This window comes from Bubalus bubalis, chromosome 1, assembly GCF_019923935.1.
Source record: "Bubalus bubalis isolate 160015118507 breed Murrah chromosome 1, NDDB_SH_1, whole genome shotgun sequence".
NCBI classification, from domain to species: domain Eukaryota; kingdom Metazoa; phylum Chordata; class Mammalia; order Artiodactyla; family Bovidae; genus Bubalus; species Bubalus bubalis.
In genome coordinates, this window is record NC_059157.1 from 9,083,331 (window position 1) to 9,101,313 (window position 17,983).

Here is a 17,983-nt window from a genome sequence, read left to right on the forward strand (position 1 = left end):
TCCCGCCTGGTCCCCAGATCTCAGCATGGATCCCCCCACTTGTACTTCCAGATCGTCTCCTACCCCACAACGTCACACACTTTCAACCCCGCAGCACACACGTTGGGGGAAACACCATCCCAACAGTGCTGGGGATTTCAAGTCACCCAGAGACGTGCAGACATCTGACACGGGGCTTCACCTTCTTCCCAGCAGACATCTGACACGGGCTTCACCTTCTCCTCAACACCACAAGCCCCCATTCTGGAAGCCAAGCCCCCGTGCTGGTTAACTCAGAATCACAACGCTGATGAGAAACCTGCTGCTCAGGGTCACAGCTGGGGGAGAGAGGGTGAAGGGAGAAACCCCTCGATTCAGTCACCATCAAAGACAACTTTATTGACTCACAGGAACGAACCCCAAACCCCCACACGGCTCCGGCTCTCCCTCGCCCGCCCCCCTCCCGGCCCTGGACCACCACACTGGGCTGGCCGCCCTTCCTTCACAACAACCCAGGGAGGCAGGCGTCCCCACCCCCCAGTCTGGGGGCAGACGAGCGTGGCAGCCACTGAGCTGGGGGACCAGTCTCAGCTGCGCTGGCCCCTCGGGGGGAGAACAGCATTCCCCCAGCCCTGCAGACACAGTCTCTCCCGTGAGTCTGGCCCCGAGGCCGGGTGCTCCTGGGGCAGCGAGCCCGGCGAAGTCCCCTGCACATGGACCTCAGACAGACGGCGCCCCAGGCCCCTGCAGGGACGTGGGCTCCCACCCAGCACTCAGGCCGCTCGGGCTCTGTGGGGAGGGACTTTAATGGCATTCCTCCAATGGACTCAGCGGAAAGGGACATGAGGTGGCTCGTCCCGGGGCGGTTGGGCGGCTCGGACGCTGGAGTCCTTGCGTGGAGCTGATCCAGGCGGCGGCGGGGCTCAGGACCGGCTCCGGTCCTCGTGGTTGCCGACAATCATCTTGCTGTACAGCTTCTGCTGCTCCTCCTTGAACGTGTCCTTCACCTTCTCCCGCTTCAGGCCGCCGTCCCTGACGAGAGCATGGCAGGGCTGGGCACCTGAGCAGCAGCCCACGCCCACCCTGCCCCCGGCCAGCTGTGTGCCCCCCACACCCAGGGAGGGGGTGTCTGTGTGGACGGAGTGAGCCGGCAGCAACCGCCTCAGAAATCCCATCCGCAGACCTGGCAAGCAGAGCCCGGCCCGACTCACCACAGCAGGTCCACCAGGCCGCCCTGCCTGGCGATGGCAGACTTCACCCTGTTGGCAAACTGGACTGCATCCTCCTCCGCCTGCAAGAGAGGATGCGTGCCAGCCCCTGAGCTGGGCGCGGGGCACAGAGCGTGGGGGCCCTGGGCGCAGGCTGGGCACCCACCTGTCTGGTCATCGGGGGCAGGTACCACACGCTGCAGACGATGGCCCAGCTGGTCATCATCCTAAGCAGGTAGGTCACCATTCCGTACTTGCTGCTGTTCCAGAAGGCGTCCCCGAACTGCGGGTCATACTGCGGGGTGACAGGGCGGGGTGTGTGTGCGTGCGTGCGCGCGTGCAAGAGTGTGTGTCAGTGTGTGCACATGTGTGTGTGTCAACAATATGCGTGTCAACAGGCTGCGTGTGTGCGTGTGTGTTTGTGTGTATCAACAGTGTGTGTGTGCATGTGTGTGTGCACAGGCTCTACGTGTGTGTGTGTGTGTGTGTGTGTGAACAGCAAACTTTCCAAATACTGCCCCCCAACCGGGGCGAGGTCAGCGGGAGAACACGGCTCCCTGCCTTACGACCCGAACATTCCCCAGTCAGCGCACCCTGGGCACCGCTGGCCTCCAGCAGCGTCTGCCTCCTCGGCAGAGCAGGGAGGCGGCTCTTCCCCGCCGCGTCCTGTCTCCCTCACGGGCATCCGGCATCTACTGTTTAGGTCCTCAAGCCAACCTGCGTGCAGAGGACAGGACCACGGCTCCACAGATCCAGCCCCGAGTCAACAATCACCAGAGTGCCCACACCTGCTCCCGTCACGTCACACACTCACAAGCACTTCGACATGCAGCTCCCCAGAGAGAGAGACCTCCTTACGCGACGGCCAGCCTTCAAAGCCCACCTCTGGAGCCCAGACCCGGGAGCAGATGGCGAGGAAGCTCTGCTTCTGTCCTGACCCTTCACGGGGCTCGCTGACTGTGAGAAGCCAAGAGGCCGACTGGGCGGCCGGGCACAGAGGCCTTCCCCAGGGGAGCGCCCATCGGACGCTGTCCCCTGCCCGCCCCTCTGGTGAAGGCCCCGGCAAGGGGCATGTCGTGGGCGACGCAGCCAGCGCTGTGACCCACATTCTCCCAAACATGAATGCAGCGGGGCAGGCGGGATGGGAGGGGACACAGAGGCAGGGAGCGGGGCCGCGTCCTCAAGGAGAAAGCCTGAGAAGGATAAGGCTGAGCCGCCACAGGGTCTGGGGCTCTCCCAGACGCGACGCTAGACGGAGAGTGACCGCAGCACAAGCACCCAGGATCCAAGTGGAAAAGCAAAGGAGGCCCCACGAGACTCGGTGGCCACCACGGTGGGCGCGCCCTGGGGTCCTCGGGAAGGGACACCGGCCGAGATGCCCGAGCGCACCCGCTTACGCTTCGGGGGGCTGGGTTTGAACTGCGTGCTTTTCTTTCAGGACTTTCAAGCCTGCATTCTATGACTCTCAGAGTAAAAGTTAAGAAAATTGTGCCTAACTGCAGACCCGACTACAGAAATGAAGGCACTCAGGCTTACTTATAGAAACTAAAAACTTGAAATGTAGCCCTGAAGGCGTACTGGCCTCACGTTACACCACCAGCAGGAAATGTGGGAGAATGGATCTCATGTGGGACGGGAAGCAAACACGGCCACAGTTCACGCAGCAGGACCGGAGAGAAACCCTGACCTCACATGTGAGAGCCCTCTGTTGAGGCCTGCGTCTCTGCTCCATGCTGGGCAGACACCGTGGAGAGAAAAGCAAGGCCAATGCTCAGATCAGCAATACCTTCCTCCAGATCAGACAATGCCTTCCTTTTGATGGAAATGCAGGGAGAGCTTGGAAACTGCTGAAGTTATGCAAGTTTGGTTACCAATGACGGTGTCACAAAAACTAGAAGATTACTTGGGAGGGAGAAGTTCTTAATCACATGTGGGCTTTCTTCAGCCTCGGATGGGAGGAAAATGGCCGTGCCCGTGTTCCAGAGAGGAGGCAGCTGTCCAAGGGTCCACACTGAAAACACCAAGGGCAGCGTCTCACTGAGATCCCAGCCAGCAACACCAGCAGCGCCCAGGATGGGGTCGAAATGCAAGTTCTGACACGGTGGGCGTGGGGCCCAGCAACGGGCCTGTGCATAGCCGCACCAGCTGACGCTGACACAGCCGCGAAGACCCAATGCTGGGGCTTCCAGGCACCGTGGGTAAGAATCGCCCGGCAACGCAGGCGACACGGGCTCCACTTCTGTGGTCCGGGAGGATCCCACGTGCCGCGGGGCAACTAAGCCTGGGGGCCTCAACTATTGCGCCCGTGCACCTAGAGCCTGCGCTCGCACTAAGAGCAGCGCTGCAGTGAAAAGCCTGCATACCGCAAGGAAGGGGAGCCCCCGCTCACAACTAGAGAAAGCCTGTGCACACAGCAACCGAAAAAACACGCCCAACACTCTGGAGCGAGGAAGAAGGGCTTCTGTGCAAGCAGCTGGTTTTTAACAGACACCCGGGGGAGGCCCTGATTCCCAGGATGCTGCGCTGCAGGACGGCACGTGTGCACAGCACGCTCCCCATTCTCGCCCCACGGCAGACCCTGCGGACAGAGCCCCTCCTGTTCCTTCAGACCAGCATCCTCAACAACTCCCCGGCAGCCCTGGTCCGGGGACCCGTTAGTCACCCTGCAGCCGCTCGTTCCCCGCCAGCCCTGGCCTGTCACCTCCCTGAGAAAGCGGCGTGGCTTCCCCCAGGGGAACGCTGCCTCCCCAGCTGCCGCCAGGTGAAAACAAGGACCATCCCTACAGACGACCGAGGCCCGTGAAATCCTAACCACCACTCTGACTCAAGCTCACCCTTACCCTGATATGTCAACCTAAATACTTTAAACACAGTGACAAAGGCTGTGTATTTTTAGAGGCAGTAATGTGAGTAACTTGGCATTCTTTTAGGAATAATAATATACATCTATTTATAAGCGCAAAGGGCTAGGAGGGGAGAGAAGGAGGAAAAAGGAAACCCGGCAAAGTGCGCCCCTTCTTTCTAAGCGAGTCTGAACAGTCAGAGATTCAAGTTCCTGCAAGGTGGGGCAGACGGGACAGGCTCCTGAGGTCCCTTTGTTTTCACGAGTGGCCACGTGAGCCAAAGCAGAGGAGCCATTTCTTTCTCCAGGGACAAGGACACACGTCCTATGCCCACCCACCTGCACCTCCAAGCAAACACACAGATCCCCCGGGCGTCCCCACCCCGCAGGAAGCCCCCTTCAGGTGGAGTGCCTTCCGAGCTGCTGGGTTTATGAACAGAGAGGAACACGTGGGTAGATCTGCCAAGCCCCGAAGGCTCTGCGGCATGGGCTGGAGCCACCCATTCTCTGCAGCGGCCGCGGCGATGACCATTGGCCCTCGGAGGGGCTCCTACCTTGATAGCAACAGGGTAAACTGTGGCTCCAATTTCGAAACTTCCCTTTTTGAACATCATCACTGATGTATTATTGATGCAGGTTCCTAAAATGCAGAAGAGGGTAAAATGCTTTTCTTTTCGGTCCTTTACCCCAGAGATCAGTAACAGTTTATGGATTAAATATAATAGTAAAAGCCCTTCTGACAGCTCTTCTGAGAGGATAAGCCTGCCATCTCCCCAGCGCGGGAACACACGCTGGAGAGAGGCGAGCAGACCACTGCACTGCTTCCTCTTTTCTCCTTACGGGACCACCTCCCGGGGCCCAGGGGAGTCCAGAGCGGGTGCCACATGACAGCACTCGCAGTCCACACTGAGTCCCCTGAGCTTTCAGTTCCAGGACCAGCCCCAAGGGCCCCCAGCTGAGGTGGTCAAGACAGGTTCCTCCAACACAGCCCTGGACTCCCCTAACTGCCCGGCCTCCCCACACAGCAGCTTACCCTCCGGAAAGATGAGGATGGGCAACTTGCTTTTATCCTGCACGTGCTCGGTCAGCCTGCAGAAGAGAGAAATGGAGGGGAGGGCCAGACAGCCTCACGTTCATCACCATCCATACATCTGTCAATACCCTGTCTAGATGCGATGCTGGGTGCGGTATAAAGGCAGGCTAATGAACACGACCCTTTTATAAACCCATGATCTAACAGACAAAAGGCCTAAGGACAGGGAACCCAGGTTGATTACTATTTAACAGCTGTTGAGTGAAGCGCCTGAGTCTGAGTGTAGAGGCTGCAGCTCTGATCTGAGACTGCCTAACAGGCTCACCCGCCAGAGCAGCCTCGAGAAATGCTTGCCCCAACTTCCTAGGGCCGTGCTGGGTGGGCCTGCAGCCCCGAGACGCAGCGCAGGGAACTCAGGGCGGCCCACTGGCCCTGGGGAGCGGGTCTCAGGGAAGCCTTGACTCCTCGAGTTACAGCAAAGCTCTCACCATCACCTGTGCCACGTCTGCCTTTTATTTTCCTTGAAAACAGAGCTGCGCTTTATTCTATTGCTGAAAGTGTGCTTCCACGTGTGACAGTGAACTCATTTTGAGTATTTGAAATCACATTAAAAGTTCATAGGCTGTTATGACAATGGGTTCAAGGAATTAAATAAAAAAAAGGTTAAAAACACTACTAACTTGTTAACAACACTAGAATTTTCGTACTTCTATATTCCACATTTCGGATATGAAAGCAGCCGGGCTCCGTGGAGAAGGCTGGAGGCACGACTTGCCCTAAAATCAGACTGTGTGCGTGTGTGTCGTCGTTTACCTTCTGGCCACCAGGTGGCGATCCTTCACTTCGGAGCGCTCGAACCAGACGTGGGGGCAGGCCTTGACCATGGCTCTCTGGATGACTCCCATGAGGCCGCCGTGCACCTGCCCCACCTGCTCGCAGAGGAAGGGGCAAGGGGAGCGAGACCATCCTCACACAAAGTCCCCGATTCCCAACCTCCCTCCCCCTACGCTTTACTGTAACCAGAGATTCCTTACTGTTCAGAAACCACCGTTAGTTAGAGTCTCTGAATTTAAATTCTCTTTCTAACCTGTGATAGCAGATGTGCAACTGAAAACCCTACAAAGAACCGTGAAGCGGAGCCCCCATGTCCAAATGCCCTTCCTGCATGGATTCTCCAAGGCCTCTGCGCCCCATCCCTTCAAATCCCCTCTCGGGGGGTTTGTGGGAAGATGGATACATGGCTATGTATGGCTGAGCCCCTTCGCTGTTCATCTGAAACTACCACAACACTGTTCATCAGCTACACCCCAACACAAAACAAAAAGTATAAAGTCTGGGGGAAAAAAGAAAACCCCCCTCCCCACCTCCACCCCCCTTTCCACTGCCCACCTACACTTTCCCCACATGCTCAGCCACTCGACTCACAGCACCCAGGTCCCAAGGAGCCCGAGGCCACGGAAATCAAGGCAACAGCCTAGGCTGGGGCCCAGGTCTAAAAGCACGCTTGCCCGCTCACCCCCTGGAGACAGAGCTCCCAGCCCTGACCAGCCAGAGGACGCTCGGAGGCAGGCCCTACCATGGCGTAGTAGCCGTCGCTGGCCAGGATGATGACGTCAATGGGAGACGTGTGGTTAGCCACGCAGATGCCGCCGTTTCTAGGCCGGTTCTTCCTGTTCACAAGGTTCGAGGAGCAATGGGAATTTGCGTGAGATGATGCATCTGGAACACGCGTCTGGCCGGGGCTCCAGCCCCCCAAGTTCCGGCAGCGCCACCCCCCGTGCCACCCCGAGCCCCCGTGGACCCTCACCTGTCGTGGTAGGTGATGATGGCCGTCAGAGCGCGCACGCAAATCCGGTAGCACATGAGGTGAACGTGCTTGCTCAGGAACTCCTTGAACCTGCGGTAATGCGCCAGAGAGCTCTGCTGTCACCTCCATGCACACAGGGCATCGGCAAAGGGCGCCCGGTCTAACCACCTAACCGCTGCCGCCTACGCCCTTCTCAACTGTATATAAACGTATTTTTATAATTATTAGTGTCTACGGTAAGCATTAGCATCTTTCTGTCTACAGACAAAGGAAGAAACGAGAACAGCTCACATTCACCGCGGGTGATGGACTCAGAAGTCTCAGCCTGAGAATTTCCAGCAAAGGTGAGTCCCCTAGATTCTTTGCCAATGACAGCCAGAGGCAGGCGGAGGCCAGAGAGTCAAACCTCCCCACCAGCTGGGGCAGAAGAGAGGTTTGCCAGCCCCAGAACTTCCCAGAAGGAGCCCATTTCTTAAAAAAGAAAAAAAAAGGAAAAAGCAAACAAAAAGGACCTACCTACCTACACTTCTCACCTTCTCAACAATTCATCAACACAGTAGAATGCTCAAAACTCAACTACTTGCTTTATAAGGCCTGCTAGCCCTGGACACTACCATTTTGTGGTTTCTCTGTTTTGTCTTTAAAACTGGAAGAATGCGAGGGCTGGAGGGCAAAAAGAACAGTCACAGATAAGATCAGTGAGGGGGAACAGAGCCCTGCTGCCGAGTCAGTTACCATGGAGCTACTGACTCCATCTAAGAGCCTGTGGTTTGGGCCGTGCCCCCCGCCCCCTGTGGTACCCGCAGTCCGACGCCCACGCTCCGCTCACCTCCCGTTTGGCAGGTACCCCACCATCGTTGTGCCCACCACCAGGAGGCTGATCCCCGTGAAAGCGAGAGCTATCCTGTAACGAGAAGACAAGTTACAACACAGCAGACAAACTCCTGCCCCGAGTGTAGACCTGAATGTGTGAAAATGCCAGATGCCATCGCTGGCCTACACGGGGCTCCCGCCAAGATGGGAACCGGGGCCGCTCACTGTCCCGAGACAGGGTGCCACGGACTTGGTTCTCAGCCGACAGACACCCCCTCCTCAGGCACTGGGCAGCGGCCAGAAGGATAGGGCAGCTGATGGCTGGCCGTGCTGCCCTCAGGCACCTGCTGTCCTGCAGCCTCACCCTTCCCCTTGGCTTTAACCCCTGGCAAAACCACAGCTTCTCCGTGAAGCACCAGGAAGTAGGGTCCAAAGGTGCCAGCAGCCGGCAAGGCCTACTCAGAACAGCATGTGGCACAGAGACCCGGGAGATCAATACCGCCTCTGTCCTGGAGAGGAAGCTGCAGGAAAGAACCAGCCAGGCCTGGGGAGGGGGGCCACAAAGAACACCGTGCTCCCGTCCCTGGGCTTAGTCCGTCCAGACAAGCGATTTGTCTTTAAGAAACTCAACTATTTCTTATTTCTGTCTGCTACGCAGACAACTCAGGACCCTTCTAAAGGACAAGCCCGGGCACCCTTCCGAGAGCCGGACTGCCTGGCCAATGGGAGGACTCCACCCACCATCCTCCTCTGAAGTGGGAGCACAGGGTGGGGGCCGGGCCTCACCTGAGCGGCAGCAGGAAGCAGTAGCGGATGAGTACGCCCAAGCCCCACAGCACAGTGAGCCGCAGGCTGATGTACTGGAAGTTATAATTGGTCCTGCTCAGTAGGTTCCAGGACTCCAGCTCCTCTGCCGAGAACCTCTTGGTCACCTCGTCGTCCATGATGGTCTCCATTCCTTTCCGGCAGAAATAGAAAATGTCTGAGAGCTCAAACTCGGGAGTGTTGTCCAGGGCCTTACTGCTCCCACTCCGGCGGATTTCTTTGATCTCCTCCTCTAGTGACGTGGGGTCTTTTGCAATGATTCCTGCAAGAGAACAGTCTCATCAGGTGGTCTGCTGGGAGAAGGGCATCACAAATGCCCAGGGCATACTCCCTGCCTGCTGCAGGGAGCAAGGGTGGAGTGGAGGTCAGGGGGGCGCCCGGGGGCCCTGTCTTACCATTGGTGTAGGGCTTGTAAAGCTGGTGGTTCTTCTCCTTGGCTCCTCTCTCCATCCTCAAGGTAGCCCACTGCAGGGGGAACAGCAACACAGAGGGTGAGCCCCTTCCCCTTTCGGGGGGCTCCTCCACTTCCAGTCTGTGACAGCCTCAAGCCCAGTCACCCCAGATCAGATTGCACCCGGGAGCGCGGGCTCTGGGGAAGCTCGGAGCCCTCTCCTCCGGGCAGACCTGTCCCTGATGACCTGGACTGAGAGCCTCGTCGCTGGCGGTCAAGAGCTGCGAACTGAGGAGCCAGGAGAGCTTGGGGCTCCCCGCCTCTGCCTCTTGGGTGATGAAGGAGCCCGCTGGCCGCCTGTCCACAGACCCCACTGGTTCCTTCGTTTCTGCCAAACGACAGCTCTTCACCAACTGCCAAGCCAAGCGTCTGGGAAGGTACTGCCTACCTCCCAAGTTATTCCAAGAAGGCAACGATTTTAGCTTTTGAGTTGATAAAAGATTTAAATATTATGTATATGTGGACTGTCCATTCACCCTCTGAGTAATCTCTAACGGGAAACACCACAATTTGACAGAAAAAGCTTGAAAGTAGCTTAGTGTTAATTTAAAAAAAAAGTGTTGAAAAAAAAAAACTAGGTTCGAATCCCAAGTTTGAGAGTTCTGTGTGCCTTCAGCAATTCATCCCATCACGCTGGTCTTTTTTATCCACAAAACTGGAGGAAGGTACGTCAACCTCCCCTTCACAAGGACACGAGAGGCTGTGTGTGACAGACTCTGGGGAACTGCAAACCCCCAGTGCCCTCATTTTACTAAAATAACACGGACTGCAGGGAAGATTCTCTTCCCCTCGCCCTTCATCAGAACCCTTTTAAGTGCCACCCGAGAGCCCGGGGCTGGGCAGCCCCTACTAGCAGGAGGGAGGGGCGAGCACCCCAGCTCCCGCCTGCCTAGCAACGGGATGGCGACGAGCAAGGACACAGAACTGGCATTCTAAAGGTGTCCTTTCAAACTTCTGTCTCCCCAGTTATGCAAGAGAGAGAAGAACCCTGTCCTTCCACGATGCTGCAGAATCCACACAGCCCAAAGCCTCTGTGAGACCCTGCTGGCAGAGCCTGAAGCGTGAGCGGGGTGGTGGAGCGAGCAGCAGGGCGTGCGCCTCATCAGTGATCTGACCGTGTGTGGAAACCTCTCAGACGCCACGGTCCAGAGAAGACGGGCCGCTTACAGAGCCACCCACGCTAAGGTCTGAGGCGGGAAAACGCACACGACCCGTCAGGTTCTTAGCCCCTGATGGATTCCGGCACGGGGGATGTTTTTTCTAGAAGAAAATGTAAACATAACTGCTGCAGTGCAGGAAGACGAACTCCCATCTGGGAATGCCATCTAGGGAAGAGGCGATTAAGGGGCAAGCCTGGTACAAAGACACAGCATGATTGCCCAGAACGTCTCCATTCTGGCCCAGACTGCCTCGGTGCTGCAAGCTCGAGTCAGAGAACCTCAGTGCTGACGCCTGGCTTGGACTGTAACAGGTAGGGAGCACATGCCCTCAGGCCACCGGAGCACCGGAACAGACATCTGTGAGCACCGACTCAGGATGCAAAGTTCCAGAAGGCTGTGGTTTCTGCTTTAACTGGAAAGCTGCTGGTTCAGCGAGCCTGCGGCTTCTGGCTCCATGGTAAACATCCCCGTCCTCCTACTTTGTACTTCTAGCTTTGCTTTTCCAAACTTCGGGGACATCACAAAATGCGTCTGTGTGAAGGATGAAGTCAGCAGAGCAGGGCAGAGAGCAGGGCGGGGGCTGCCTGGGACCGGCACCCAGTGACCGCTGCTTCGCCCGGCGCAGGGACTCGGGAGGGGTGCTGGCATCAGCACCGTCTGAGAATGGCACGCCTGGATTCTCTGAGCCTCACTTTTAAGAAGTAGCGTGTGCAGATATCCAGAATGAAAGTGAGAACCCTAGGTCCAGAGCTCATTTCCCCAAAATCTCCTCTTCCTTCCCTTGATCCAACATGCCACTTGAGTCCCTGTTCAGGGTCACGTTACTTAATTATTCCCTTCTCAGCTTCTCCTGCACAGAGACTGTTAGGGACACAGACACGCTGCCCTGTCGACTAAACCCAAGACAGCTCTCGGCAGGTCAGGCAGGCCGGACCCTTAGAAGGTGGGCGGGGTGACGGGTGCATCTTTGCTGGTTAGTCACTCTGCTGCACTGCCGCTCAGAAGCCCAGCACCCGGGGAAGGCCAGACAGCCCCTGCAGCCTCGTCTCAGCGAGACCTCCCCTCTTCTCCAGCTGGCCTGCACCGCACCTTCCCCGACTGGACTGTGGATGCCCAAGAATCAGGCCCCAGAGAAGCCAGGCTCCCAGCACCCCACCCTCTCCCACTTCCCCAGCAGAGATAACATCTTTTAACAAGTCTCTCTTCCGTCCCTGCTTTGGCTAGAATCACTCAGTGAATGAAAAAGTGTCTGAATCTTTGCGACCCCGCAGACTATACAGTCCATGGGATTCTCCAGGCCAGACTATTGGAATGGGTAGCCTTTCCCTTCTTCAGAGGATCTTCCTGACCCAGCAATCGAATCGGGGTCTCCTGCATTGCAGGCGGATTCTTTACCAACTGAGCTATGAGGGAATAACTTGGTAGCTGCCATCAAATTCACAATCCTGACTTCACACCTCACGTTTCAATCACCTGCTGGTCGCGACCACGTGTCAGCACCCCTCTGCCCTCACATCTGGTGTGAGAGGGAAAGGCAAACGCACACGCCCGGACCCCACCGTGCTCCCCCCTCACCCACCCTCCTCCTGGGATACCCAAGCTGCCCATCTGTCCACCCAGTCCTTCAGCCCACCCCGGCTGCCTCCCCAGCTGCCTGAGTCAGGCCACCACCGTCCTCTCTTACCTACACAGGTGCGACAGGCCCCACCGTGCTCCTTCCTCCCTCCAAGCCAAATGACGCACACTGGTCTCATCCCCTGGCCTGGGCCTTCAGGGGCTTTTCAATGGCTTCTCAAAGCCTAAAGAACAGCCGGTTTTATAAACTACCTCAGCACCTCCAGGAATCCGATGGCTCTCCTCTCCTGAACCAGGCACTGTCTCTAAACCAGACTGCCCCTTCTCGCCTCTACCCACTGCATTCCTAGAGCGCTGCTTCCTTTGTAAATCCATTCAAATGCCAAATCTTAGATGAAACGGTACCTTCCCAACTCCTGCAATCAGAGCTCATCCCTACCCGCATATTTTAAGTGGTATCACTTTCTGAATCGGTTCTGTAGGCAGACATCAGTCTTTCCTGCTCAACTATAACTGCCTCAGAGGGCAGAAGCCAGAATCCACCCAGACGTGCAGGGCAGCAGAGTCTGATCAAGTGCCGTGCGGCACTTAGTAGACAGTCAATAAGGACTGGGTTTAATTCACCAATGACCAAGGTTTCTCTTCATCAAGGTCTCCAAAACCACTTCTGAGGACCCTCCCCGCCGTAATCTCACTCTCATCTCCTTCCGTTCGTCCTTTGAGCTACTTCCCCCCAGTCACACTGGAATCACCCTTCCCATGGGGGCAGGAAGGGGGTGCCGCTGACGCACACCCCCTCTTGGACCTGCACCACGTGAAGGAGGCAGGCACCTCGCTCCCACTCCCTGGAGGAAGCAGACTGCCGGGCCTGAGGACTTAGGCCAAGTTTCACAGTTGGTAAGAAAACCCTCAAAAGGGTCGCGCCTACCCACCACAATGCCACCGCCTGTTCAGCCTCTCTGACCTCCTCACCTCCATCACTGGTTTCCAACCAGTTCTGCTGTGGAGCCTGATGTCAAAGCACATTACAGCCACCTCCTCTGACCTGGTCAATCCCTTTCACATCGGGCAAAAAACTCAAGTCATTTCCCCACCCTCCTATTTCTCCTTTATATACAGACTTTCTTCACTCCTTTCCCAAATCATTCTCAACTCAGTTCAAAGTCCACTTCTAGGAATTGTACCCCAAACAATATCACCACCATTGTGCTGTGTAATAAACCTGAAGCTCAAACATTAAGAAAACTAAAGCATTTCCACTCAGTGTTAACAGGACCTGCAAGCTGTCCTCCAGGAGGAAAGACACTGACTACGCATCCCTCCAGCCCCTGGGCAGGTACACCAAGGTATGCGGAGAGGTGAGCCATCATGGGAGGCCAGCTGCACCGACTCAGGTCCTCCAAAAGCACGGGTGTATATACTGTGCAGGCTACCAGACAACCAGCTTGATTCATCTTTATGAAGATTACCTAGTAAAATGTGCAAAACAACTGGCTGATAAGATTGTAAAAGAAAATGCAGACATAAAATTATATGCACAGGCTGTTAAGACCGCCATAAAATATTACCACAACCAAAAGGTAACACAAAACTATTGTTATTTGTCTGGTTATCTAGTGCTGTGGAACAGACCACCCCGTAACTTACTGGCTTAAAATACTACCACCGTTTACTCTGCTCTTGAATCTGCAAACCGCACAGGGTCTGGCATGGGCTGGTGGAGGCTGAAGGCAGGGGCTGAAACTCCATGAAGGCCCGTGGGCTCCCAAGGGTGGTGGCTGGTGCCATCAGCCTGTCATCACAGCCTCCCCAGAACTGGGAGCTAGAACTCCACATGGGGCCTGGGCTTCCTCGCGGCGTGGCGGCCGGGCTCCAGGGCAAGTCTCCAGAGTCAGATGGGAGCTGTGCCGATGCTCCACCCTAACCTCACAGGTCACACAGAGCCAAGGCCACCACGTTCTGTAGGTTAGAAACATTCACCACGGCAGGGTCCCACTCTGGAGGAAGTCAATCAGATTCCACCTCATGATGGTAGGTGTTAAGAGTCACTGGGGGACCTTTTTTAAAATGCCCACCAAAGCCAGTTAGACCAGAATTTCCAGGGGGTAGTCGAGTGCTCCCAAACAAGTTATTTTTTAAATGTTCCCCAGGTGATTCAGATGCGTAGTTAGGAAGAGACCCACAGAATGAAGATGATCTCTAAGCCTCCTTCCAACTGCAAAATCACACAGAGCACCCCAGCTTATGAAGGGATGAAGATGATAAAAAAGGCAACTAAAGGTGCTCTCTTTATTAAAAGCACCCACAAGTTCAGGTGTATTTTAGATGTATACGTGGATACACAGATGGATTTCCAAGATCTAAAATCAGTTTGGCCAAATCCAACTTGTATTTCACACTCCTGCTGATAAAAATGGCATTCAGTTCTTAATGTCCACCAAGATCAAATCAGAGCAACAACCCTGCTAAGATGGTGAGAAAGGACCACTCTTGCAGAACCGCCTGCTGCCCCTGCTGGTGCACATCAGCCCTTCCTCAGCCACCCCTCACTCGGGCTCACAGCCAAGTGGTCGTCATCATCCAGGAAGCTCGACAGGACAGGAGCCCTGGGATACCCAGAACCCTCCGAGTGCCTGACACACACCTCCAGGAAATACGAGGTACAAACTGAGATCCTGAAATCTGAAATACTGAGGTCACCAATGAGCGTGCACGCGCACACACACACACACGCATACACGACTTCCATTTCCAGTGATTTTCAAGATGTGGTCAGCAGTCTCTGACGGCTCAGGAATACCTGTCCCATGGAACTTTAAAATACTGATTTGAGGAGACGTTTTCAAAATGGAATAGGGAATGTACATAGATTCTAGGTCTTCTTCACCCAAAGTGACCCAAATTTTAAGAATTTAGCTACTACAAAAGGACTCTGATCTGATTACACTTATTTTTCTGTTTTAAAAATAAGGATTCCCGTAGGTCTATGCTTGCTTAAATAAACCTGAATAAAAGCTCGCCATCACCGTGAAGCTATCAGCTGCCCGACTCGCTCCATACCAATGCGCGGTTTCCAGGAGCAAGTGGGTGTGGGCAGTTACTTGGTTCACAGGAACCCTGGGTTCTACTGAAGACTTTCTCGGACTAAAGTTCAAGAAAATTACATTTCATAATTAAGTAAAACAAATACTAATGACTGACTAGATTGCCACTTCTCAAGCTTTACTGTGCACCTGGGCTTCTTGGAGTACAGATTCTAATTAGTAGGCCTGCATTTGCAATGTCTTAGGTGACACTTGGCTGCTGGTCTCAGAGCATTCTCTGAGTAGCAGACACCCCCAGAAACCATATGGAGCGCTCAGAAATCTTCGTACCAAACGCGAGTGCTCAAGTAAGTACAAGCACACCATAGCTCACTACGGACAAGAGCCAAAAGGTCGAGAACAGCCTATCAGTGGAGGAGTGGATGAGCACATCATAGTACAAACACACGGTGGAATATTACTCGGCCACGAAGACCAAAGTATTGACACGTGTTACAAAGTTACCCTACACAAGAGCACTCACAAGAGAGCACATTTTATAGCATTTCATTAATAGGAAATACCCAGAACAGGTAAATCCAGAGACAGACCACAGATTCACGGTTGCCAGATGCCGGGGGTTGGGGGGAAGAGACAGAAACGCAGCTGCTTAATGAACATGGGTTTCTTTCTGGAGTAATGAAGAGGCTGTGGAACTTCACAGAGTGGCAGCCATACAACCCTGTGACTACGGGAAACGCCGATGAACTGTTCCCTTTAAAATGGTTAATTGTCTGTAGTGTCAATTTCACCTCAATTTTTTAAACGTGAAAAAGTTATATTCTTACACAAATATTAAATATCAAAACACAAGATTCAATAATATACGTAGAAATATTTTTTGCTGTAATGGAGCATTTCATCTGGCTCACTTCATCTTTCTGAATCACTATTTCTTCACTGATAAAATCTATCGTTGATAAGACACCCTAGTCCACTGCAGAACTACAGAGAACCAAAGGACAGCAAGTGAAATTATTCTGAACTATAAGATACTACCTGAACAAATACACCTGCAGTCTTTTCACTATTACGAGTGCATTTCCCCAATTACACATGGTCTCAGCCATGGAAAAGAATAGCTGAAGATCTGGTGACTACTGAAAACAGATACTGCTCATCAATTACCAAACCTCTGAAGAGATGTTGAAAAGCTCACGGCACAGACCAACTTCCAGGAAATACCACTTCTTGCCCATTTCCTTAACCCCATGACCAGTTCTGTTCAGCGGTCTAACTACTTAGATTCTGACATATGTTGGGAAATATTCTTCTTCTCCTCTGTCTTAAAGAAACTAGCACAATTCTTCAAATGCCCTTTTCTGTGACTTCTTTTTGCCTCATGTCTAAAAACCTATTTAAGATAAATGTTTGAAACAGAAAAGAGGCCCTCCCATACTTACCAGTGAGGGAACATGCTAGCAGCAGCTCTGACTTTCAGTATCTGTTACATAATCACAGGCGGTGTCCTGCCGTGACTGTTTCTAAGTCCCTCCTTTTGAAACATACAGGCCAGGTGTGGTCCCTCTGCTCAGACGGACCAAACATGCAAGTACCTGAGCTCCAAGGAAAAGACTGCTGCGGCTTCTCAAGCTCAAGTTAGTTATCCTTTCTGCTCAAAATGCCACTTCCTTCCCACTCTACCAACACTCTCCACGTGCCTCTGAGAGCTCACAACCAACCAGACAGAAACAACTTTTTTTTTTTTGGCTAACGGCACTTCTCTCCTCAGGGAAGCAACCATTTGTAGATAGCATACTCACCGCAAAGATCTTTAACAGAGTTTTCATGTAGAGCTTTCGGATACCAAAGGAGACTCCGAAAACGGCGGGGACGATGATGAAAACCAGCAGGAGGGTGAAGAGGACCGTCAGGGAGATGCCCAGGAGGCTGACAATCAGGCTGTCGAAAGGCAGCAGCAGGAACATGGTGGGGATGCAGGCCAGGCCAGCGCCCTCCTCCCCGCGAACAAAGCTGGCCTCAGATGGTCCTCTCCGTCAGCACCGGGCTGGGGAGGGCCAACTCCATTCCCAAGTTCGCATCCCTCGACGGCTGGAACGGAGACTGGGCAGAGGATGAGAGCTGAAGGGGGCCCCGAGGGCCTCCCTGAAGGAGACAGGCTGCAGGCAGACGGGGCGGGCTCAGTCTTCAGGCCAGGTGTGGCAGCCCAGCCAGTGGGTGGCCCGGGCGCACTCTGGGCTCTGTTCCGCTGGCACTGCTTCCAGAAGTTTCCCTGTATCTCCTGCCCAAGAGCATTTAGCAGATAAATCTGTCCTGAAGGTCTGTCATTGCCAGAAGTACCAAGAAGAGTTCAACGTGCTGCCAGAAAAAGCCTGATAACTCCAGAGGGGGGTATGGGGAGGTGTGACTCGCTGGCACTTCCCACAGAAGTCTTGTGAACGTGAATAAGTGGAAATTAAATAATTGTTTTCCTTAAAACTCCTTCATAAGCTGAAAACTGTGTTCACATCTTGCCCCATCCTTCCTCTGGGGGCTCCTGGCACACCGCTCCCGGGACCGTCCGCCCTGGAGAGCTACAGGCCTTGCCAGGGGCACAGAGGCACTGGCAGGGAATGGCTCATGCTGCCGCGGGGAGTGTGATCCCAGGCACGCCTGGCATTGGGCTCCTCTGGATGCTCCTCCCTCAGGCCCTCTTCTCGGCGATGACCTGGGGTCTTGGCAGGAAGTTGCTTACATGCTGCTGAAGCTGGAGGAGGAGACAGAAACACCGTCAGGCATGCGACACAAACGGCACCGAGGGGAGGGCGCCCTGCACTCAGGGGCGGGGCCGAGCGCCGGGGCCAGCTCCTCTCAACCCCAAGGTCGAGGGGACCAGGCAGTGCAAACAGGCAGCACATGCAGGCGTGGACGAATGGACGAAAACCGCTGGCATTTCATGCAGGATTCAACCCCACTGGTGTAAGTACCAGCTGGGGCCACTCACACTTTTCTAATAGGAAACACACACGTGTCTGGGCTCAGCAGATGCAAACCACTACATGTAGTGGTTTGCCCACCACTACATGGACAGACAACAGGATCCCACCACGCAGCACGGGGAACTATATGCAGTGTCCTGATAAAACGATAATGGAAAAGAATATGAAAAAGAATGTATGAATATGCTTAAACTGAGTCACTTTGCTGCACAGCACAAACTAACCCAACACCATAAATCAAGTATACTTCAATTAAAAAAAATCATTA

The 17,983-nt window shown here is 54.5% G+C and overlaps 1 protein-coding gene across 3 annotated transcripts; it reads right to left on the reverse strand.

Moving 5' to 3' along the window:
- Nucleotides 1-352: 352 nt before the first annotated feature.
- Nucleotides 353-16,860, reverse strand: GPAT4 (glycerol-3-phosphate acyltransferase 4). Of its 3 annotated transcripts, NM_001290846.1 has the most exon segments (12): nt 903-1,011; nt 1,191-1,270; nt 1,354-1,482; nt 4,584-4,669; nt 5,063-5,118; nt 5,876-5,991; nt 6,639-6,732; nt 6,870-6,959; nt 7,699-7,773; nt 8,469-8,769; nt 8,903-8,972; nt 16,540-16,704. In NM_001290846.1, coding segments are annotated over 12 exon segments (1,371 nt in total).
- Nucleotides 16,861-17,983: the final 1,123 nt, after the last annotated feature.